At 41.4% G+C, this 24,980-nt stretch overlaps 1 protein-coding gene and 1 long non-coding RNA gene across 5 annotated transcripts in view; one reads left to right on the top strand and one right to left on the bottom strand.

Annotated features, from left to right (window-relative positions):
* LOC124416470 (dual 3',5'-cyclic-AMP and -GMP phosphodiesterase 11) overlaps window positions 1-24,980 on the top strand; it is an 89,863-nt gene that overhangs the window by 26,529 nt on the left and 38,354 nt on the right. For 2 of the 4 annotated variants that reach the window (XM_046897583.1, XM_046897584.1), the window contains exon 2: window positions 14,529-14,615. Coding sequence is in view for 2 of the 4 variants with exons in the window: in XM_046897580.1 (XP_046753536.1) it covers window positions 22,312-22,846 (535 nt within the window). In the remaining 2 variants the exon portion in view is untranslated. Of the gene's footprint in view, window positions 1-14,528; window positions 14,616-22,296; window positions 22,847-24,980 lie in introns of those variants that run through there. The other 2 variants (XM_046897580.1, XM_046897579.1) reach the window with 1 other exon arrangement.
* On the bottom strand, window positions 1,897-22,240 carry LOC124416472. The gene is made up of 3 exons (XR_006930773.1): window positions 21,818-22,240; window positions 21,234-21,431; window positions 1,897-2,163 (listed from the first exon to the last, which is right to left on the bottom strand). It is a non-coding gene; the product is annotated as an uncharacterized LOC124416472 (long non-coding RNA).

The raw sequence follows: 24,980 nt of genomic DNA, 5'->3' as shown, positions 1-24,980 counted from the left end.
ACAAAAAGCTCGCTGTAAATATACGTCAGAGGTTAATGGATCTCTTTTTTCACCCGTTTTCTTATCCATTCAAACATTTGTATTCACTTATTTTTTTATGTTTTTTTTTTCCCTCTAATTTCGAGGGGGATATTTCCTGCTTAAATGTTACGGATCGTTGGATCTTTTTGCTAACTTCTAAACATCGTAAAACAGTGTATGAATAAATCAAAATTCTTAAATTTGTATGTCAGGCTGATTCGATTGGCAGTTGGTGAACGGAATCTCAAATTCACTAAAATCTGAGTCACGTGACTCGTACAAGTTATACAGGCTTTCGTTTCCGCTAGTGTAAATGAGTGCATACGTGGTAGGATGATGTAATTCACGGAGGCTAAAGCGTATTGACTACTGTACATACAACGACTAGACTCGAGTAGAAAAGACCTCTATCTGTCGACAGATACGAGCTGGCGATGTTTTAAAACGGCGGAACAATTATTGATTGGACTTCTCAATCTACAAGGCGGTAAAGGAAAATAGTAAAATAGAAAAAGAAAAGTGACGAAGAAAAAAGTATTGTGTTGCGCACCTGCGTGGACAATAGCCTCTCAAGAATCGCGGTTATTTCCGTTATTTCCACGGTGATGAAGTCCCAATGGGCGAGTGATCTGAGCAGAAAAAGAAAAGATTGATAAAAAATTCTATCATACCGCCATTCACTTGTCGAAATTCGGGACAATAATGCTGCATATTTATGCAGTGACATTTTTCATTCAAGTAAAAATCCTTATAGATAGCGAGTTATTACACGAGAAATAACCGCTGAGGTAGCGTCGTAACGCATGCTGTTCTCCAGAGAGCGAATAGTAAGAGGGGCATGCATATATATATATATAATATGCATAAAGTACATCGCGAAGGAGTGGAAAGACGGCGTCGAGATAGGGCACGGAAAAAGAGGAATTGTTGCGTATTTGCTTTGCCGTATCGGATGGCGCTCGGGGTGAGAAGTGGGGCGGTTTTGTTGCTGATGTTGCTGCAATTGTGCCACGGAATCACGCGAGCTGATACATTATGGATAACCGAAGCGTCGTTGAACTCACTTTTCGAACGGCGAACCTGGGATTGTGTGCTTCGAGTTTACTGTCTGAGAATTTTGCAGCCGCACCTAATCTTCACAAGTTGATCGTGACTGTGGTTCTATCAGCAGAACCGATCGTTGCGAAAATTTGCAATATGTACTTTGCGCCTTGGCTTATAATTTCGCTGGCACGAGACTGGATTTTCACGTGGTATCGCTTCGTACCTACATCGGAATAGGAATCTTCCCGCCAATCGCGAGTCTCGACTAGCTATAGCTTCCATCAATCAAACGTTAACTCGGCAGTGAAACAACGGTTGTGTAATACAAGCGTCGAGACTACACGGATTTGCAAATCACGGCCACGCTATTAATTTGCTTCCTATTAAGGCGGTGACTCCTCGAGAGTTCTCGAGAAGCAAGATAACGCCGAATTTATCTCGCCGATTCTCTGTCAACAGCTGTACGCCTACCTATTCCGATTAGATTGATCGAGAGATGAACGCACTGCGGTGGACCGACACAAATTGGACATTAAATTGATCGATTGTTCGGAAGCAAGATCCTCGACCCAGTTTTTCTTACCGGTTACCGATGCACATTTTTTCTTTTCTTTTCTTTTTTTGTTTTTCATTAAGAGAATGAACATTATGAGAATTATTTAGCATCCGAAGACTGCTGAATCCGTTGCGTAAGGCGTCTGTACCTTCAGGTTCTTCTCACGCATGTTATATATTCAAGGAAAACTATAAAATAAAGTTATATTTTTCGCGAGTCACAGATAACTTGTGGAACACGGTTTCATAGCTCACCGGAAGCGTGACGTCACGGATAATAAAACACTTCTGCCAAAGATTTATGATTTTGACACATCTCAGTTGCTCATATTATGCGCTGAGTGGGATATAATGGCGTCATACTAGATACTTACGTATAGCGATGTGTGGGAGTCCGTGTGCAGGCGGTATATTTTAATCAATAATTATAGTGTTTGAATCACTTCGTAGAGCATGACGTCTCGTGTGGTTATTTGTTGCGGAATTTCGCACCGCGTCGTTTTGACCAAAATCAAAATCAGGGTGGTCACACACCGGGAAAATCTGGAAAACCCGGAAATATCAGGGTATTTGAAAGGGTTCGTGAAGAACCTGGAATTCTCAGAGAAATTATCATAGAAATTAAAAATAATTTTTTGAGGTAATAAATTTCCTTTTTTTTCGAGAAAATAAATTGGCTCAAACTAACTTTTTTTTTATGCTATATTTTTCCTAAATTCGAATTGAATTTTAATAGAATGTAGAGTTAAAAGTCTGAACGATTTAAGTTTTAGAAAATTTCAAAGAAAACTAGGTTTTATCTCCTGGAAAAACTGGATATGTCATGGAATTTTTTTCCCAAAAATTTGTAGCGAGCAGACGCGGGACTTTGATAGAAAAGACTTTTCTGTCAGTAGCGAAACGCTCGTTGCTCGTTGCAAGATATTCGCTCTCCTTGCAGTTTCTGTGCGAAAGCAAAAAAATTCTCTCTTCACCGGATGTAAACTCTGCATGCAAATATGCGAACGTAGAGATATATCACTCATCAATATATTTATTTTATTGAAAAAAATTCATACATATGTAAACCTCGGCTGCCTCACATATTAACACCAAAAATTTTAGGATGCGACTTTTGGATTGGACGAAGGCTCGATAAAAAATTAGTGAATGTGCGACGGTGATCCGAACTCGCAAGGTCGCGGCAACGAGACGGTTCCACCTTGTCTATAGCTTTATCTTGTCTTTTGATATCACGGTTCTCGGGAATCTTATCGTTTCTCCATTGCGAAAATGTGTGCTCAAGTCTTTACCAATGACGCTAATTATATGCAAAGGTACATGTACTGCGCGTAAAAAGTGCGAATAACCGTGCGCGGTTACGGAGTTGCAATTTTCATTGCTGGTTGAGGAAATAAGAAAAGAAGTAAAAGTAAAAATCAGTGGCAGCAAACGTTCTGAGAAAAAATTGCGACTGTTATATTATATATTTAAGTGCCTTTTTCTTATTAACTGAAATCAAATTTCTATACTTTCAATCAATCGAACAGAATTTATAATTATTATACAAATTTTAATTGATGGTATTTATCAGAATTTGATCACACATTTAATGCAGAAATCAGAAGAATCTAATGACGATAAAAATATTTCTATTTTTCACCAGCGAGTTGGTTTAACCGTAAATTTTAGCCATTTCTTAAAATAATAAATACAGTAAAATAAACGAATCTGGTTTCATTCACGTTTATCGCCATTATGGGAAAATACTCGTATTATTTTTAAAAAGATTACTGACTGTGTACGCAAAATATTTATACCAATTAATTAATCTACCGCTACAGGGCATCACTTTGCGCATCTCGCAATAGCTTAGCCGCTGTCAGTTATAGTGCCAGATGGGGTCAAGCCTGGGGTTTACCACGAATCTGCGAATGTAGGTCTCTGATTAGCACGAGAAATTCAACTCTCACCGCGTACCTTTGACACTGGAAACTGCAACTCTTACATCGCAAAACAGCGGGGGAAATCTTTTTGGCAATAAGAATAATCTCGTGATTCGAAATTAATGCTCGTTTTTTTCGCATGTCAAGTATTTTAGTCTGAAAGCAACTTGTTTAATAAAAGTATCGTAAGCATATATCTACCGAGAGATGAATATTAAATTATAATATATCCGATCAATACACGTTCTGATTAATATTATGCATAATGTGTAAGGTTGTTGAGAAAAATACAATGCCTCTCAGAAATATGAAATGTTTGATCGATTAATTATCGCCAAATATGCTGGTAATTTAATTGTAATTCGGAGTTAACGAAATTATCGATTGAAATAAATTTCGCGTTCCAAAGAAAAAGTATTTCGCGTTCCGGAATCAAATGAAGTGAATTAAAATAAAATGGATTAATTGAACTGGATTTTCTTCCAGCGTAGACGGTATGAATAATCACAACCACTTGGAATGAAGTAACAGTAATGAATTTCTCAGTCGTGATTCAGTCATTCGAGCTACGCGACGTCCGCAACACTGAGTTTTCTGCCATCAAAGTAATTCCAGTTTCAGAATAATAAATAATGGATCATTTTTTTTGTCGTCGATACGACGCGAGCTGCTTCGGCTTGCTGGTTTGCACTACTTAAACTTGGATCGTCTGCATTTTCCACACCTGTATGTCTGATGGCACAGCATTCTCCGAGCTTACTAAAGAGCTGCTGTAGCTTTTAGTTCGCGAATTTAACACTGAAGTGGTGGGTCAGATTTGATATTTTCTGTATCTTCGAATTAATCCGATCTTACTTATTTCTTCTCTAGACTCGCTAAAGTTGTATTAATCGTTATGATTTCTCACTAAAAACCGGAAAACCTGTAGGTTGCATTAAAAATCGACGTAAATATTGATAACGACATACACGCTGATATACACTGAAAATATTTTTTCTCTGGTAAAGCTTTTCGATGATCGTTATAACATCGGCAGAAAGTTCACGTATCTCAACGAATGATTCACCAGCGACGAACGACCATCTGTTAACGGATTCCTTAACGACCCGAGCGGATCGTGGAAATATTAACATAATTATACAAAGTTCCCCACGTTTATCATTCCGAGTACTTTAATCCAATGGCAATCAACGTTCCTCCGTGTCCTCTCCACCGTTCTGCATTCTCGAACAGGATTGGCATCTCTACTTCCATGGTCAAATATACCATCGTAAGAATGTTATATCAATTTGGCGATGTTTAAATCCTCGGAAAGAAAGATAGAGAGAAAGAGAGAGAGAGAGAGAGAGGATGCCGCTCGTGGTATCTACAGCTACCAGCGTCCGTTGTATTACGGATCGAGCCTGCTTCTCCAGTCCAACTTCCAAAGCCACGTCGTTCAGGCAACATTCCGATGCTGCCAGATGCGGGGTCCCTTATCACTCAAGACCAACGTAGGTACGCGAAGGCTTCTAATCACCACGGCATCGTATCGTAGGTCGTATTTCTCTGGTATTCATGTATACATCGAAGTCCCCTCTGGTTCCGACCGACATCTGACTGGCCTTCGTTATAGAGTTTTTTTGGAAAAAATGGGGCATTGTGTATCTTGCTAATTGTTTGACTGTTTTGTCTGATCTGGTTGGCTTATCTCAGGTCAGGTTTGGTCGGCGCCTGCACGCTGGGTTTGTTCAGCTCGACTCGCGAATTCTTTGAAGCCCTTGCCTTTATCAAGCCAGCTGCTTTCCGCGTGATATTTTTCTGCGAACCGCGTGTCTACGGCTGCAGAGTGAAATGTGAGAAGGACGGTCGTGGTTCCTCGGGATATGTGCGTACGTCTAAGCAGGTTGAACTCGGTTCTGTCGGCGGGCGATAAATTTTAAACCAATATTAGAAGTGAGAGCGGTAACGATAGCGAAGCTTTTTGGATACTGCGGATCATCGCGGTAAACAGCCTCTGACAGTTTCTGGTGTACGATGAAACGGCATCAACGATCAGCAGAAATCACGTGACATCGAGCCGAGATAACTCGCGGAGATTGGTACTTCGAATTTGGCACGTAGCCGATGATTTTCAGATGAAAATATTAATCCGTGGGTCAGTCTTGATACTCGTAATCGATGTTATTGTACCGGGAAGGATCATGGCTCGCAGTCCAGCGATAAAACTGCCAATCATAATTATTATACGCGGAAATTTTTTCGTTGCTGTTGCTCGTATCATAAGCCGCAGAGCTATAAGTACCTAACGTTGTTCGAAAATTACATTTCCGAGTTTCCGCCATTTTTCCACCTCCCTTTAAGTTGCGCGTCTCGGATTGTCTCGAAGAAATCCAGAATTCTCGATTAATTTTTAACTCACAACCGCAACGATCCTCAGACCAACGTTTTGGTGCCTTCCAGTCGCGACTCGGGCCAGGCGCCAACGTATCGAATCAGACATTTTCGAAACCAGGTCGTGCAGCCATGCAGCCGGAGTGCCGCATCATTCGCTCAAGATATAGAAATGGACCGCGAGAGTTTCTGCAGCTCAACTCAATCTTCGCAACAATAACACGCCGCAATTTTGATTGCGGGTTCCTTGCGTTCAAGGCCACATACGTATACCACAGTCCAGTCACATAGTTTACAATTAAGAAAACAAGTTAATTTTGTGGTTAGAGTGTAATTCAAACGTGTGTTCAAACAAACTGTCATAATAAAAGTAAATTATAAAACTAATATTTTTTGTCTTATTTCATATGATTTTCACAATTTTTATAAGCAAAGTATTTTCAAAATGCAGATGCGAATGCGAATGCGAATGTCAAGAAACATGCGAATATTCGGATGCGGATGCGGAAATATTTTCCGCGCGTGCACTGACCCACAAGCGTCACGTTTTCTTAAAGCTCATTTGCAGTCTGTCCCATTAACAGTAACACATAAATCTAGAATCTTGATCACGGCAATGATTGAGGAAAAGTATACTTTTCTGCCTGCGGATGATCGTTGGTCGGATTTTCCGGGTTTATTGCCACCTTGTCGAGTCATTATAATCGCCCATAATGCCTTTCGGTCACGTACAGGTCGTCCATGGCGCCCGAATCAAAGCTTCGGAGAACGTTCGCGGTTCGGTGGCATTGTGCTGTTCGTTACCAAAAAACGATCTAAGATATATACGAATCGGAGAAGGCGTAACGTAGTTATCGGTTCTTCAAATACTAATCATGCGTTATCCGTGCTATCTGTCATTTCATGGCTAATGTCTTTCTCGCGAGGAATATCAATCGCGGGTTGATAATTCCGTCGCCTTTGATTGCGGTTTGATTGTAATGTATACCTAGAGAAATTCTCGAGTCTCGAATAAGAATCGTATGTCATCCGAGGTGGGATTTTGAGGTCCTCGACGGTGAAACGATGGTCAGTCTAGTCCTGTTAGTCTCGCGGAAACGCCCACGACGTTGGTCATCACTGCCGGATATACCAGGGCACATTACCACATGCCGAGCGCTTTACGCGGACCTCATTCACTTATTGTCTGCAGGCGGCCCCATCCGAATGATGTAACGTCCGTTTCCGTTTTATCACATTCGAGCATTATGTCAGATATACACACACGTTCATCTCATTCGAGCTTTTTTCAACGTCGCTTTTCAATCGACGCACCGACACGTTGATACACGCGAAGGCGATGCCAAACTTTCAGTTTCACACTCACAATTCGTCCTAGAATTTACAGGAATCTTGAAAAATTTCCTGCAATCAATCGATTAGTTTAAAAAGAAGTTCACCGGTGAGAACAATTGTTGGACAAAGCTAGCGCCATGTGTTATTATACAGGGGAATAACGAACTGCAAATTATACTTTCAACAAAGTAGATCAACGCGATGATTTGTTTGAGTCATCGTTTCAAGCTGCGTGCAAAAATGATATTACAGTGGGATTAACGATGTGTAGAATTGTTATGGGAGCGAAAGAACACGCGAGACGTTGCACAGACGAATTTTGGCGCATCTACCAGAACCATTCTATCTATCTATCAATCGATCGATCTAACATACAGTTGTGTAATACAGGTTTGCATATCACGAGTACTTGGTACTGATTACTGAGTTTATTGCCGCATTATACGAGAGTGAATTAAGTATCTCTACGTCGAAATAACATAAGCTGGGTGCTTGGGCTTCATAGAATTTTTTGATGATACCTCATCACGATAAGTTAGCCTGACGAAAACGTGTTATCTCTATTTCTGTATCTATCTCTCTCTTTTTGAATTAATTTAATAACTCCCCGATTACTCACCGAGCTCATGACTTACCTACTGCCAGAGCTTAAGCCGACGATTTTTCCGGTTAGTTTTATCAGAGCTGCTGACTCGTTATTCAACCTTTGAGAAGTCCAAGAGGTGAATTTCAAAATTCTCCGCTTGAGTCATCGGTCACAATCTCGCGTTTGAAGAGGTGCAGCTACCGAACCTTCCTTCTCACACCTTGAATTAATAGGTATTACGCAGCCTGCAAAGTCGCATCCTTTGCATGCTGTGGTATTAAACCAATTGACACACCGAGAAGATACGCGCGCATAAAGAGGAATTCCTACCGGCCTGGCCTATTACAGCGAGTAAATCAATCAGCGGGTATAATCATTGGACGTTGATCAGTGTTTTTGCAGCTAGCACATCATTAATGGATACGTACAAGCTCTACAGGCTATTACACGATCTAGTCAGTGGTCCTGGTGGTTGACGGCTGTATAGCCATCTTATGCAACAGTATAATAACACACCCGTGGCTGTAATCCTGGCGCCCGTCAGTCCGTGGATTCTCCGTCTCAGGTATGCAGGCGTTTTTTTCCACCCGGCCATCTCGTAGCGGAATGCACGCTTCAGTAAGCCCCGTGTAATCGACAATGCTGTCGGAGGTGCCGTGTCGGTTTTAATTTCATCAATATATATATTATCAATACCAAAAACTAAACTACTGTAATATGTTATGTTTACTATGCTACTTAATAATTATAATTCGATACGCGAACTGGGCGACAGCCGGGGCTTACTCCGAAAATAAACCAAGCCGCAGGGACTAAACGATATTTGAAAGAGTTGATATTGAATTCGCATTCCGTCGGCACTACGCGGCTGATTTATCGCCGGGTGAAAAGACAACTGCTGCACCTTGAATGCCCCGAAAAAACCGGCGATCGTCTTGAGCCCGACGACCTTTCTCGTTACTTATTTGGCACTCGGGTATATATGATCGTCCCAATCAAAGATCGAGTGTTATGCGATTACCTCGAGAAGCTTACACTCACACCACGCAGGCATTGCGATCCTCATGATTCTTTTCTCCTCATTGAGCTTTTCTATTCTTCGTTTTCTTTCTCTCCATGCTTTCGTTACTTGCCAACATTAGTACGCAGTGCTCGCACTTATGGCGTGTATACACGAAGACGTTTCGGTTATGGTACGAAAATACCAATCTTGGAAGCCCGAAGCGTCGAGTTTGACGTTAATTAAGAACTCGTCGGTGACGCGAGGCGATTTTGACCACCACGCCGGCAGCTGGAGAGGGACTTTGATCCGGGAATCAAGCGGCGAGGAAAAATAATCCAAAGTTGCGTCCCGGGGGTGGAGCCCGATCAGAACGCGGCTGTTTTCTGAGCTATGAGCTGAAGAAGCTCCGAACGAGTGGAGGAAATCGACGGTCACGATCTCGGAATTGACATAAATAGATTTTTATTACGTCAAACCCGGTTCAACTCGACGTCAGCGAGTTTCGTGTTCTTCTCGTCGGCCCGACGACGCTGGCCAAGTCGCATTTATTTTCATGTATCGAGCCACGTGGTTAACGCGCATGGCGGTGGCGTTATCTATACTTTCGGAAATTTAATTTACTTTACTCCCATGTATTATATATACCTAATCGGAAGCCCTTGCATGGCCGAAGGATATTATTCGCGGGGAGAAACCCATTTTCGAAATGGAAAAAGCATGTTGATTTCACCAGGAAGCTTTCTGCTATCCCATCGCCAAAATTACGATCTCCCATCGGTTTACGTGTAATATTGACCTGAGATGGGTACATCGGAGTCAGTTTTACGAGCAGCTAATTCCAACGCTCTCGAAAGATGTTGTAGGAATTACAATTTCCACAAACTTTTCACATTTTTATATTTAGTTGAAAAAGTTCGGCGGATATAACGCTTCGCGATTAAATGCGTCAGAGTTTTTTTTCGCTGTAAATAGAACTCGCCGACACTGACATACCCTTTCCTTTCGTCGATCACGTCGACGTCTTTGACGCGCCGTATTCCATATAGCAACGGATATTGGGCATCTGTTTGGGACAATAAAAAGTCCGCGGAAAAATTGCTCCGGCGTCAAGTTCGACATTCGAGGGTGACGGAAAAAAATTGAGATGATTACGGTTGTCGTGGCAGTGTAGCTGCCTGTCGAAGAGATTGAATGTTGAATGCTAATTAATAAAGTTCTTCGAAGCGTTTATCTCCTTGTATACACTTTGAAAAGGTATAAAAACGTGCGCAGCTCCCAGCAAATTCCTCGATCGCATTAAGTTGTCTTCGCAGACTTTTCGATCCCGAGCGAATAAATGAATCTTCTTCAGAGTTGGGACAATACTTACGAATCTAGACGTTCGTCGCGCGTCGTCGGCTTAAACTTTCTCCGAATAACTTTTTTCTTCCTCTCAGCTCACCCACTGCATATACCTATAGGTACATCATTTTTTTCTCGCGTATAATAGCACGCTGTATGATTTATAGACGCCGAGATAATATGACGTTCCATGTATTATGATTGGGCGAGAAAACGGAACCGAAAAAAAGAAACTGCAGCTGAATGTAAAAAATGAATTCCTTCTGCTTCGCTGTGTAAGTTAATCGGAACGGATCGGCAACGGATCGGCACTTGGCAATAGGCATTGATCATGTTTTACGGGCATGCCATTGCAGTCTGTGCAACAAAACCACGAGAAATTCGCGGAACACTGCGATTCCTGAGTCACGGTTATTGGCCGATGCTGTTTTCTTGTTAAACCACGGGTGCCAGGCTGATTTTCGCAACGTAGACCGTCACCTTTACGTGACTCATACGCCACGACGTAATTAGACACACTCCGTGCAATATGATGAAGGATACGCCGTTGCAGAGTCCCGGATTCCCGGATTCCCGTAGGGTGGCTAAGAGCGAGGGAAAGGTGGAGGCAGTCGCTGAAAATTCATCGTAGTTTGATTGAAAGTGCTGATTTGGATCTGGTCTCGCGATTCACGCCTGATCAAACAATAGATTGACGTCACGGTACCTCAGATATAACACACACACAAGCTGGATGTAGAACGAGCTTATGCTTGTGTATAATATTGACTCGGATTTTTATCTCCTTAAAGTGAATCAGTACAGAATAATATTTTGACAAATTTCTCTTACTACATTCTTGGTAAAGTCTTGGTGTTTATCTCGCGCATACAATCTGTATGATTATGCGGTGACATGTATTATATATACCTATACATACACCTATTTGCAAAGCAAACAATCAAATTTCTGCGTACCTGCTTATACCTAACAGGTACGAAAGGTACAATTACCCTCAAGTAATATTCACCCGTGAAAATTCATGCGTTTCCTTTTTTTACGACTCACGTAATATACAGTTGCTTGCGTATACAATTTTGGTGAAACTGACATTCGGTCTGGTTAAAAGCATTATGCTTTAGTTTAAGAATAGTTGGGATAAGTTTCGTCAGGAATTGATTACATCTGCAGCGATATTATTTGGCCTATCAATCAATGCAGGGTAACGACATCATGATTACAATTATTATTGTGATAGATTTTTACTACCACGCCATTATCATTGTTATATTACTACCGTTACTCGGAGGTTTTCGCAGCAGTGTTGGGAGGATTGTCATTGCACTGTTACGCACTATTTTATAGCATTTATACGAGTTGGTAGATGGAAATTTATGCTGTGCGCGTTATGATTCGTATGTATCTATGTGGTACGCAGCAAATGCTCAGGATGATTGTAAATTGGCCGTGTACATATGCACAGGTGTATTAAAAAACTATAGTCACAACATTTTTGAGTCAGCTAAAAATTTCTTCCTCACATCTCCAAGTCTTTCATTCACTTGAGTCGAGGCTTGAGTGTATCATTAAACTATTACAGGATTGTCACAACCACTCTCAAAAGTGAACAACACCTAATAAACTCAGTGTCATTCTGTACTGCGTTTCAAATTGGATTCCATGGTTTCCTCTGATCGCATGATCGTCATTCTTCCGAGAATATAATAAACGGACGCGAAATGTGAGAAAGTAATAAGCCAGTAAAACGACCGTCTCGGTTTGTTCTAACTACCCCATTTCGTTCTGGTGTCGAGGGTGATTCATTTCCATGTACTCGATGTGGGCGAAGCCGGTAGTAAATCATTCGCTCGTAATCTGCGAAGAAGGGATACTTGATCACGTACGTCGAAGCATTTTTTGTTTGAAAAGCTTTTGTCAAAGGAGAAACGACTCGTACGCGAATCTTGTTGACTCGCCGTTCGTTCGCACTTTGTCAGTATTATCTTCGAGGGAATACAAAAAAGTACGGCACGGAAAAGTGTTGAATCAGAATTGCGAATTTCAAGTATCCAGGAAGAGTCGTTTTGCCGTTTCGTGCTGCGAAGGAAATGTTCGCAAGCTCGATTATAGCTCGATTATAACCGCGGTGGCGGCGGCGGCGGCTTGAGTCTTTCATCTTTCCAACCGCCAAATAATTTCATTACCCGAACCGCGCTCAATTTACTTCCGCTCCGGAAGATTAATTTAATCTTTGTCACCGTCCGCTCATCTTCGTTGCTGACGTCTGATTTCCGCTGGCATTTACTCATTGTCCGTGTACGACAGCCGGCGCTTGTTAAGAATAATAGGACAATGACGAAAGGCTTTCGGGGAAAAAGATCCTTGAAATTTAAAACCTTCGTTTCTCCTCACTCCATCCTCGAAAGGTCCTCTTCTCGAAATTGAGATAGTTTTGAGGAACAGTGGAAAAAACCGCGACGGGGGGGGGGGGGGGGGGATACTTCCCACGGTCAGTAATGTATCATGCACTGCAAAAGCGTTGAGTCGAATGGATTTTTGTCGTTTTCAATAATAATCTCCATTAATTAACAATAGATTAACATTTTAGAACACACAATTCGAAAGTTTTTAATTGCACGCGTGTCCCAAATTTTCTGCCCGGGCAATCAGGCATGTATTCGCTGATGTATGTACGTACAATGTACATTTTTATAAATGTACATATAAAAATATATATATATACAGGTGCAACATAAAACTGAGCAGCGTAATTATGTGTACAAGAATGATGCCATCGAGACTCAAACGCTAATCTATCTTCATAACACGGTACGTGATCTAATGTAATGCCAATACACGCGAAAAGGATGGAAAAGAGTTTTAACGTCGTCCCTATTCCGGAGGCAAAGTGAGAAGGCTTTAAGAAAAAAAAAAAAAAAAAAAAAAAAAAAAAGCAATTTATTTTTCATGTGAAATTAAGTGGTACATAACACACGTGTGCTTGTACAGTTTTAGATGATAAATAACCGCACTCGTTAGTTGAATTTTTTCCACCACTTTACAGGCATTCACAATTCCCTCCAAGTTTCATCGCCATAGAACCTTGTGATATTTATTTTACGCGAACAATTATTACTGTTATTGTTATCCAATCATCATCACCATCATCATCATTATTTTCTTTCTATACAACTCGTCGAATTTGGTGAGCTATTATTGATGGTATTTAGGACGATCCATCTGTTTGCACGAATTATACCGATGCCATGGATGCGTTAGTTTTTCCCATCAAGATTTAGACGAGTAGTGAAACGTCGAACCTGTATAAATGTTTGAACGTAAATACGTCGCGTCGGACTAACAATAAGTTGGCATAGATACGAGGGGCATATATTAACTACTCACCGAGTATCGCGCCGTTATTTTTCTCTCTATTCAGCTGCCAATAAATGGTATAATATGATTGTGAAAAGACTGTGACTATGAGCCTAGAGGAAGGCGCGAGGCGATGGATCGACGATAATTAACGAAGGCGTTAATTCCCGGCGTGAAACCAACTGTATCTCTAAAAGCGTCTGCGGTAATCTTCCGAAGAACACCATTCCAATTATTACGTTTATGTAATAATTATAGCTATACACATATATGTATATAATACATGGTATATACCGGGGGTGTAATTCATAATGTATTTGTAACGCGAGTCGATTGCCACGGGGGTATTATAAGGCGGAGTCATGTCGTGCCTTGCGGGAGTAAATATACCTTCATAATTCCATTTGGTATTTCGATATAATAGCCGAGCCATTAGATTGACGAGCACAAGATGCTCGGCGGCGAACGAAAGTGGGCTAGATAGGTAAGGTATAAGTATAAATATAAGTATAAGTATAAGTGTAAGTATAAGGATAAGGATAAACATAAGCGAGCGAGGTAAGATAAGGATAGCACGAATCTTGCACGCCACGCGCCCTGCCATTATGGCTAATCGCTTATGGCTCCCGTGGTTGGTTACGGGGTCCGCGAATACCATACACACTATTCACCCCTGGGACGTACACCCACCCCTGCAAAACTCCCCCGTAAGGGGTAGGGGAAGGCGTGCCTCGAACCCCGGCGCACCGTCACTTCCTTCCGAAGAGCGTGCCGTCGAAGAACATCTGCAGGGAAAGATGCCCACCGACGTCTGGGAGCGTTGGTCCCCGGCTTTGTTCGTCGCGATCGCTTCTGCAGGTATTTCCAAGTGATGGATAACGCGAATAGTCGGCGACGCCGATTATTATGGGCACCGATTTCTTCGATGTCTGAGTTTTTGTGCATTTGCAATCCCCATGCTCATCGGATTATTTTTCTTTTTTTGTTACAGGTACGCGGAACGCAGTCACACTGGCTGCCTCCGCGGGTAAACCCTCCGTGCACCCTCCAGTGCTCTGGAGTTTGCGCAGAACACCAGGTGAGTTTATTACGTATTTGAATATTCATAAGTGATTTGCCGTTTTCAAGATGCACCGACGACGTACGGAAAAGAATAATTTGACGCACCAGGGAATTTTATTCTTAGTGCTGATGTAGTAGCGGCAAAAGCACTTTTTTGCAAAACAGCTGAGTGCAGCAATATTGTGCAAGTTTTGATACATCGGAACGGATCACTTGGCTATAGTGCTTGCGAAACGTTCGCTAATAAACTATTGTTGCACGGCTTTATTGAAACTACGAATTATTTTTTATTATAGTGAATTATCTTCTTCCGCACGAAGTCGCGTGGCAGATTTGATAATATTTCCGAACTTCAGGATAATTTTGAATCTTGAAATCTAGAACAGATTTGGAATTTTTTCTTAAATTATAGTGCTCGTCGATATCTCCCAGATTTTTTCTGTGGGTTAGTTTGCTGCGAGACGGATTTTGAGCTCATGTTTTTGTGCAAATTATCCGATTATTTATACGATAATTAACTCGAATTGGTCACCGGAGGTGAATTTCACCCCGAACCTCTTTCAAACTCCTCGTAGAGTCCCTTAGTCGTGGTAATTTTGATTAGGAAAACTGAGAGAGCTTAAACAATACCTGGATATTTTTCTTTAGATCTTTAGAACTCATTCTCGAAGTAGGTTATCACTTATATATAACTTAGATATAACTCAGCTTAACTGAGCACAAACCCTAGCATCAAAACGATCAAAGAAACACTCGGGTTTTCGAAAAATCTAAAAAAACTTGGATCACTTCTCCAAGTACCTCCTATACGGCCCGGAAGTTGCCAAAGTTAAGAGAAAATCAAATTTGAAAACGGGAAATGTGAGTTTGAAATTTCGACCGTGCCTTCAAAGCGCCAGTGTACACACAGAGGGTTAAATCGGCGACCTGACCCCCCGGTGAAACCACCATAATCCTTAGTCCCGATAATCACAGATCCGACCTGCATCACTCGCAGACCTCCAACGATCCGCTCTCGTTTTCGTCGCGTGTAAAAATTGTCCTCCATAGTGTCAGTTATAACGTCTCTTATAAACACTTTCTCTCGTCGTCAGCTCCGAGGATCGACGATGCAGGCCCGGGGTCAACGAGGCGGTAGCTCTGCCAGATTGTATCGCATTAGTCGGTCGAGAAATTGACCCTGACCAATTGGCTGGTCGGTTTGCCAGCTGACTCCGCAGCCGGCCGTTCTTCGTTCTTCGTTCTTCGTTCTTCGTTCTTCGTCCTCTCGCTCGGTTAGCCTCCATGACCCCAAAGTTCAACGCAATTCCATCGAATCGCGTTACGTAAACGGTTCCGTTTTATCGTCGCGCGGTATTCGTCGAGGTTCGTCAAAGCGCCGTCTTGGGTCAGCCGATGGATGGGATCGTGCCGTGATCCTCCGGTAGTCCGGGGTAAAATTGCCTTTGGACGGTTATAAAAATAGCTATTTCCTGGCCGCGCGACATGCAGATCTACAGCGCTAAAGAGAGACGCGGAGAAATTGGAGAGTTTCTTTGAAATTCGCAACATCACGCTAAAAGCATGCGACTACACGTGTATATAAATATAGAAAATTTCACAGTCACGGTACGTTATAAACGCCTCGTTCGAATCGATGAGTAAGCACCTGGAAGGATTTCCTTGAACTCGCACATCTCGGTATTATCCGCAAATTCGCGGATTATTATAAGCAGCTACTGTTATATTCTATTATACACACCCGATCTTCGAATAGATATACATACTCGTACGAGCGTTAATCATTTCCAATCCCGTTAAACGCTAAGTTATCCCATATCAAACCACACGCATGTATACAGACGTTATTTCTGAGGTTCCCATCGACAACATCCTTCTTCAAAATTCCTCTGACCAAATTTCCCCTTCCGCAATATAATTATAGTTTATTAATGTTCGTAGAGTTGTTTATTTATTTACATATTTATGTATTTTTCATCTTTCTTTATTTATAATAAATTCGAAACCCAAGAGGAGATTTTATCGGGGAGATTTCGTCACAGGGGTATTTAGACCGGCCATCTAATTCGGATCTTCGTATTATCACACTTATCAAAATGCTTTCCAAACCCTAGTTATAAAATAGTAATCCGGCAAGGACACCGCGATTATTGACAAGGTTGTTGTGAGTGACGTCATCGTAACGAAACATTGCGATCATAAAGAATCACATATTTTCTTATTTTTACAATAATTTTGAAGGAACTAAGATTATAAAATGTTTTCCGAATCTCAAACCCTTCCAAATTCGCGAAATAGCGTTTTTTCCTCAACATGAATCGTTACGGCAACGTTACTATACCTTCGACACGATGATTATCGCAGGCTAATCGAGTCAATTCTGGGTTATCGTCAAGCGACCGTCACAGCCTTCAGCCCGGTTGCGAATTCTATGCAATTAATTAGGATCCGTGCGGCGACTGACTCGACATTGACACGCTTGTTGTCGCACCTACGTAGGCTCGGCACGACCGTCGTTTAATCCAGGGATGCAACGTCACGAGCGTCGAGCATATTTCGCCGATCATAATATTACGCGTAACATGACGGAAGTGATGCGCATCTCGCCGATGCTTCGATCCCGAAGCGCTGCTGCAGCGCCGGATGCTACGTCGCGTGGGCGTCGTCTGACCGGAATTACCGTTTTACTTAAGAGGGCACGACGTCGCGTGGATCGGGTCAGGTTATCGCGCGGTCGTAACGCGATGATCCGCCCTTCCCTTCGCCCTTCTTGTTCCTCCGAGACGCCCGACGGAGGCTGCAGACTCGCCTTCTGGTGCAGCCGTCGTCCGTCAGACGCGGGGCTCAGCTGGCCGTCGCGTTGCCGGAAGCGGCCCACTACATCCGGTCGCTCCGAGAGGCATCCTCTCCCTTTCGCCTCTCTTTATTGCTGTACGTATGCACGTACGTACGTGTGTGTGTACGGCGCTGTTTAGGCTCGTCTGTTAGTCTCGGTCTTTTCTAACCGACGACCAACGCCTAAAATTAGACCCTTGGCCGGCCGTTAGCGTCGGGCGTCCGTCGTCGACGTCCTGCAGGTATTGTACGAGCATAATTCGTATATTAGTAGGTATAGGTCTGTTGTACCTAACTGATACCTTGCACGCGATGAGCCGTAAAAGTGTGGGTGTTTTGAAACCGCGCTGCTACTGCTGCATGCGTGGGTAATTATCGCACTCTCGGCTTACACGACCATTGAGTAAAATTACCGCTATGCGTCGACCGACTCGATTTATATGTATATATATATATGTATATGCATGTATATATAAAAATATATGTATAACGTGTACGTATCAATACGCATTCACCCCACATTCGGAGTCTGCGTCGTCGTTCATTCATGGAATTCAGGCAAACGCTGGTTCTTTCTATTACATGACGTACGTACGTATATATATATACGTATGCAGGCAACGCAAGCCTCCAACTCACGAGCAGTTATTCGCTGGTTTGCGTCGTCAGTTTTTGCGCACGCGACGCGGTTATTTATTCCTCGAGTTTTGCAAATTACTCCGCCAAATCTATATCGTAGATCGCGGAACGCATTGTGAGGAATTTCAAACTAAATTCATTTTCGCAACATTTGAACCGACGACGGATGCACGTGGCTCGAAAAAGTCGCGCGAATCTGCACAATTCAGTTGTATCGAAACGCCTAGACGCTTCCTCCTCTCCCTTTTTCTTAGACGCGCGGAAATTATGCAGATGCAAGACGACTGATAATCGAATATATGAATTATTTATCGCGAGAGACTTTGTTTGTTCGTTATCTCGACATGTGCCGCGGCTCCTGCGGCTGCTGCCATGCTCTTCAGGGTGCTCGCTTTATAACTATTGCGTATGCATACCCAACGGCTTTGAACAGCACGTTCTCTCTTGCTCTTTCTCTCTTTGCCCACATGGCTCCTCTCTCTTGAGACATTGCGAACACTTTTTGTATCATTCGTCTCTCCCATTAATCACGAAACATGTATACATGTATACAGTGTACAGCTTATCTGTCTCAGACTTTGTTCATATTTGCCGACGCGACGCTTGTTTTATGCTTTTCCTTTTTTCCGCGTACATATTCTCTCTGTCTTTTTATTTTCAGTTTTTCTCATCTTATTCTTCTTCTTCTTCTTCTTCATTGACAACGAAACCGGCTTTATCCGGTTGTAGGAATACACCTACTCGCGATATAATCATTTCTGTAAAGATACCGCGATATACATGACCTTTTTTTCTTCCTCCCTCCCTCCCGCCCTCTCTCTTGTATTGTATTTGATACTCATCGTAATCCATTATACAGTGCTTAACATCGGAGTTTATTGAAAAAAAGTAATTTATATCCGAAAACTATTCCAACTTTTATAAGTTTCAGGTTATAGCAAAGTGATAATCTGGTATTCTGGTTTCTTATTACTATTGTTACTAATTTTGTATATTTCTGCTTTTATTGCATATTTTGTAGCATTGTGTTTAGGTCATATACTGATACTTGTACAGGTAATTTCAGTTTTTCCCAAAGCGTACTGGGGCATTAGACATTAGATACATGTCATATATCATATCATCCCTCTCTCTCTCTCTCTCTCTCTTTACCATTTTCTCTATGTGAACAGATTCGACCACCCCACTCGTATCTTTTAGCGCCGCCGCACCTTTTCGCTCGCGGTTATAACAGCTCGTGCTTAATCAACGCGGTCGGTGAGTGTATAAAGCTAATATATTTATGTTCGTTACATAAGGACCAACGCGAGGTACTGATGAATCAGTCGGTCGATCATCAATTTGCATAAATTTCAAATGAATCGAACCGGCACTACGGCAGCAGAAAGATTCTAACGAGAAGCGTTCGACAGATTCTCAAGGTCAGGTAAGGTGGAACAAGAATTTCCATTGATATTCGGTATGCTAATCATTGTGCTAGAAACTCAAGAAACGTGATATCTTGACCGATTATTTGCGTTATATTGAATATTCAAATTATTGTGTAAAATATATATCCATGCAGGAAATTTTTTCTTTCCCAAAGTTTCTACGTACAGATTTTACAACTTTACGTTTAAACCTGCAGTTAAAACGAACGTTAAATGAATGTGAAAGGAATTGCAGTTAAAAAGGCTGCTGATAATGCTTAAATTCGAACGCCACGTAGAAAGTCGCACGTATTGTGTTAATTTCTCTATAATAATAAAGACTTCGATTTCAACGAATAAGTATAATTCAAGTTTTTGATATGATAATATCCACGTGAATTAGGATTTTATAACAAGAATATCGAAATCCATACGACGTTAAATTATTGATATTTCCACAGATGAAAAAATTCTACTGCCAAATAAATACGAGAGAGGAAGAAAACCACAGTCCAAACCTTACGTACAATCCGGAATAAAAAACCGAATCACCTTTCGAATTTCTGTGCCATAACCTACAGACCGACTTATGTATTGTCCATGCATAATATACAGAGTACAACAGACGCAGTGCGCAACGAGTATACATATGCCACATATATATGTATAATATAATACGCGCGTTTCGTTTGACCTTAGATGGTGCAAGCTAATAGTATACGCTACATAAAGGGGAATAAGAATTCAGGTATGGAAGCAGCTGTGCGCACACTGCGCGAATATACTAATTTCGCATCGATGAAAAAACGTGTACACGTGAATTCACTCAACACACGCGTGTACACCTATTTGAGTCGTTATGCATGGAATGAGGCTGAGAGCGCGAAGAGTTTCCAACACGGTGTTCAAAATTTCGTATAGAAAAGTTTCACGCGGCGCCTGCATGTACATACATGCATGTATAAGGATACCGATGATGCTATGTATACCTGTATAATTGTATATACATATGTAGACGCACATATTTATGTACATACATACATACGTATGCTGTCGCGTAGCATCAACTGCGGGGAAATCACGGAGCTGGATAGCGCAAAAGCAAAGTTGCGCAGTGTTACGTTCCGCGACTTCATAATGTCATTCAAACGACGTATGATGTACGTACGATAACGCTTTGTCGCTTGAATAAAAATGGGAATCGAAATCGGCGATCGTCGATCGCGTCAAGTTCATTAAAAAGAAATATGAACGCGCGCGAAGCCGACACATGTCACTGTCTTTTATACTGTGAGCAGAAGACTTTGACCTACCCGGCGAAAATATTACAGAAACATCTACTTGGCGGTAGTATCTGATTTCGATCTTTTTTGATAAACGATGAGAATTGATTTTTAATGTACTTGGCGATGAAAGGTTTTTACGCCAGAAGTGCTTTTTGCGCGTTTTTTACGCTAGTGAATATCACCGTTCTTCGAAAAGATTGTTCGCAAAATCGGTGTCGCGGAATTGGTGAACCTTGACAAATGGGCAAAGTTCAGATTTCGTTACACATCCATATAACTCCAGTGTATAATAAATATAACTCTGCACGAAAAATGAAACTTTTTCTTGTACCAAACGAAAATATTCAGTATTTCGAACTGTTTCACCACCATTTCAATTTCTTGCTTATCGGTAACCGATGATGATTTTTGCATCGAAATCAATCACCGTTCCTGTATAGTTTTTACAATCAGTGCAACACTTACCCAGACGAATTTACGGCTGTCGTAAGCTTCCGGGATCATCAGGGTTGGGCTTTGCATTTTGTATTGTAGAGTTTCCATGGTCTTTTTCGTTCTCTGTTCTGTTTACTGCTCCTCTTGGGCATGAATTTAGTGAAGGGTAAGTAAACTCGTGATCCATTGCTGCCTCTCAATCATTGTTGCGCACAGGCGATGAACTAACTGAAACAAGATTATTTGGCGATGAAAAAAAAAAAAAAAAAATTAAGTTCTCTCGGAAATTAATTAAAACTTATATTTACGTTCGTGAGCTACGGTGATTTGCTGATAAATGCTAACAACAAGAGAATAAAATTATGAATAAAAGCTTCGATATAAATTCTTCGTTTCAAACCGCTTAAAACCCGTGCAAAATTTTAATTAGGCTTCTTCAATTTCATTCCACGCCGGGTTGTTTTATTTGAAAAATTGTTTCTTACAACAGTTATTAACCAGCAGAGATTTCTTTTCCCTCAATAAAAAAATTCAACTTTGCTGCTATTTGTTGATCAAAATCGACATTGGTTCAATACGTGTTGAAAAACTGAGTATTCAAATGGAAGAAGTACCTGTACAGAGTTTACGGCGACACCAATGTGAAAAACAAGTCGTCGTGCACTTGTGGATCACACAATTGTAAGCTGTAATTGGTGTTGCGTGTGTGCATGTGTGAGTGCTAGAGTGATAAACGTGTCAACTTAACTTCGTCAAATTTCGCGTCTTTCCTTCGGGTTTCACTGCAATTAGTCACCACCTTCCTTCTCTACGGTAACTCAAATTTTTTGCGCTTAATTCGATATCTTGTTCGTCTATGCGACGGACCTAGATCGTGATGAAATATTGAAAATTAGTTTTATTCTGACGGCTAGAACTACCGACCTTTTATCGAACTGTCTCTAACTCTACTGTGTCTGTAATCGTAATCCAAAGTGTCAGTGCGGTGTGTTTACTTTGTGTTAATCCGCCCATATATTTACGTATCGCGTCTCGTCCTCTGGTCGCAACTCTCTGGAGTCTTGAAAATCATTGTACGTGTGCGTCTCGCGTGCAGATTTTTAACAACATGGCGAATAAGTGTAGCTCTTGTCTGTGTATACTAACGGATGAAGATACTGTGAGACATCCCGGTTCCGAATGCGAGCATTCATATCACTTGAACTGTGCGAAGCATTTGCTCCGGACGTCGTTGCATAGTGAGGTTATTGCGCTTTTTAAAAAATCATGCTATGGGTGCACCACCTTGTCTTCATCGTCCGGTGCTGCAGCTATAGAGTCAATCAATTCCATCATAGAATCGGTAGAGAAGAAATTGGAATCCATGAAAGTTTTAGATGAAACTATTAACGATGTTTCAACAAGGATTGATAACTTCATCAACTCGGATGGGGTTTTGAAAAGCGAATGGCCGAATCTCGATGAGTTTTTGGCCGGTATTAAAAACAGCCAGAAGCGTCTTCTGGAATTGCTCGCCGATCATGAGCACTGCATTAACAAAATTGGAGATACCCTCGATCAAGCAAACAGTGTAACTTGTATTGCCCAGCAGGAACAGTGGCTTCTTGAACTGCCGACAAGCTCCGAATTACCCGAGAAGCAAGGTGAAAATTTTTTGTTTGATATGAACAGCTCAGGCGATGAAATTCAAGAAATGGATTTATAATTATAAAAGTTTTAATTGACAAGCAGTAAATTAATTAGTAATTATCAATTTCCAGTAAAGAGTTGAAAAATTTATTTCTCATCATTAATTTTCCATTCAGAATTGCAGAACTAATTCGTCATTCTGAATTTGAAATTGAGGATTGAAGAATTAATTTGTTTTTTTTTCAAATCAATAGCAAATTCAAGAAGTAAAAACCGAATGATTAATTACAATTTCTCACCTAGGATTGAGAACATTAATTCGATATCATTCTAAATTATAAATTACGAAATGAAAGACTCGTTCAAAATTCAGAATTTTCAATCTGAAATCGAAACATCAATCCATTATTCTGAATTTCTGATTGAATAGTATCTACCATACTTCATTATTCGATTTCTCAATAAATATACTTCTATTCCATCTCTCAACAATTGCACATCTATTATTTATTTCAGCAAGCCAATCTCCACTTAATTCAATTTGTCAATCAGGTCAATCTTCCATAGCCAAATTAATCAATTTCAACACTCGTATTTAAACTTCGAAATCTATTTCGTACGAATGAACAATATTTCACACCCAACACTGTTTCTCGTAAACATCAATAGTTATCCCCTTTGGTATTATATAATTCTTTTTCCATCCGTGTTCCCTCCATAGCAAGTAGTGAAATGTTACCACTCGTAAACAACGAGTCCGTATCCATAAATTTAAGATTTGTTTCTTTTCTTTAATTCAAAAAAAATTAATTCACCATCACCGTTGTTTTCTTGTAATTCATTTTCAGCAGTCTCTCCTCTAACTCGACCGGGACACTTTCTACCTAACTTCAGTGTTGCTTTAAGAACTGCTTTCGGTTTGTTCTTAGCCCAAAAACGTCGGTATAATGCCAATAATATTTCAGAATACCACCGTAATTTATCTCGCGTGGTTCACGCTAAAAATTCTTCATTGCATATCTGTTCTCCAAGGCAATCAGTCCGGACCAACACAATCGACCAGCTCTTTGGGGACAGGTTGGCACTCCCTGCTTTCAAAGATTTGGACCGTCCACCAATAGAGCGAGAGGCTGTCGTGCATGTCGCGATAATACAATGTTTCCTGCGACGTGAGGTAATCAGACGATTAGCGTCGCGACGCGTGTCTAGCTGCAGCGGCTGGTCGCGTGATCGGGGAACGTCAAGTTCGCGCGATTCTCCAGCAGCTTCCAAAGCCTAGCCCGAAGGAATTTCAGGAATGATTGAAGTTGCGTAGAAAGTTTAGACACACCTAATCAGGTAGTTCCGCTCCTCCTCGTCTAGCCTCGTTCTTTTCGTCGCTGAAGCCGACGCGACGAGGATGCTTATCACAGCAGATATTCGATCCTCTTGCTGACTCTCTTATTCTGAGTCTGGCACACCGAGGCTTGACGTACATGCACACAGTCTCAGCTGTGGCTTACCGCCAACGCTGCGAAACAGCGTTGCGTAACACTCTCAGAGAATTCAGGGACGAAGACGAAACTGACGGCGAGAAAAGGGCCGGGGAAACGGAACAGGAGGAAAAAGTACCAGGTATTAACGCGAAAGGTCGCAATTTCCTTACGCGAACCGGTTGCGTGGCTGTAATACCCTTCCTACTGCAGTTCGGATCAGTCTCGTCGATTATTATAGATCTTTGATAAACTTTATCTTGATGTCATAAAGCTGATTAATGACGAGAAACGATCTTGCCGATTCACCGACGAGGAAGGTATCCCAGATCGATCTTTCTGATTTCGATTTCTTTCGTAATACGTCATAGTAGGCTAAAAACTAAGCGACATCTAGTTTTTTTTACCTGCCCTCTTAAACACTTTAAGAGGGTGAAATCACCCTCCAAAGTAAGACAAGTCAAGGGGTGATTTGGCAGTTTCACCCACAAGAACAGAATATCTTTTAAAAAATGTAATTTTGTCAGTTGAAAAAAAAAATCTCCCCTTGACATACCTCACTTGGGTGGGTGGTTTCATCCCCTTAAAGTGTCGAATCGCAAAACAAAAATACGCGCCGTTTAGTTTTTAGTCTACACTGTGACATATTACAAAAGTGATAAAATCGAATCGGCAG

This window comes from Diprion similis, chromosome 2 (assembly GCF_021155765.1).
Source record: "Diprion similis isolate iyDipSimi1 chromosome 2, iyDipSimi1.1, whole genome shotgun sequence".
Taxonomy (NCBI): Eukaryota; Metazoa; Arthropoda; class Insecta; order Hymenoptera; family Diprionidae; genus Diprion; species Diprion similis.
Note: the sequence above shows the minus strand (reverse complement) of the source record. Positions and strands in the feature narration are given on the sequence as shown.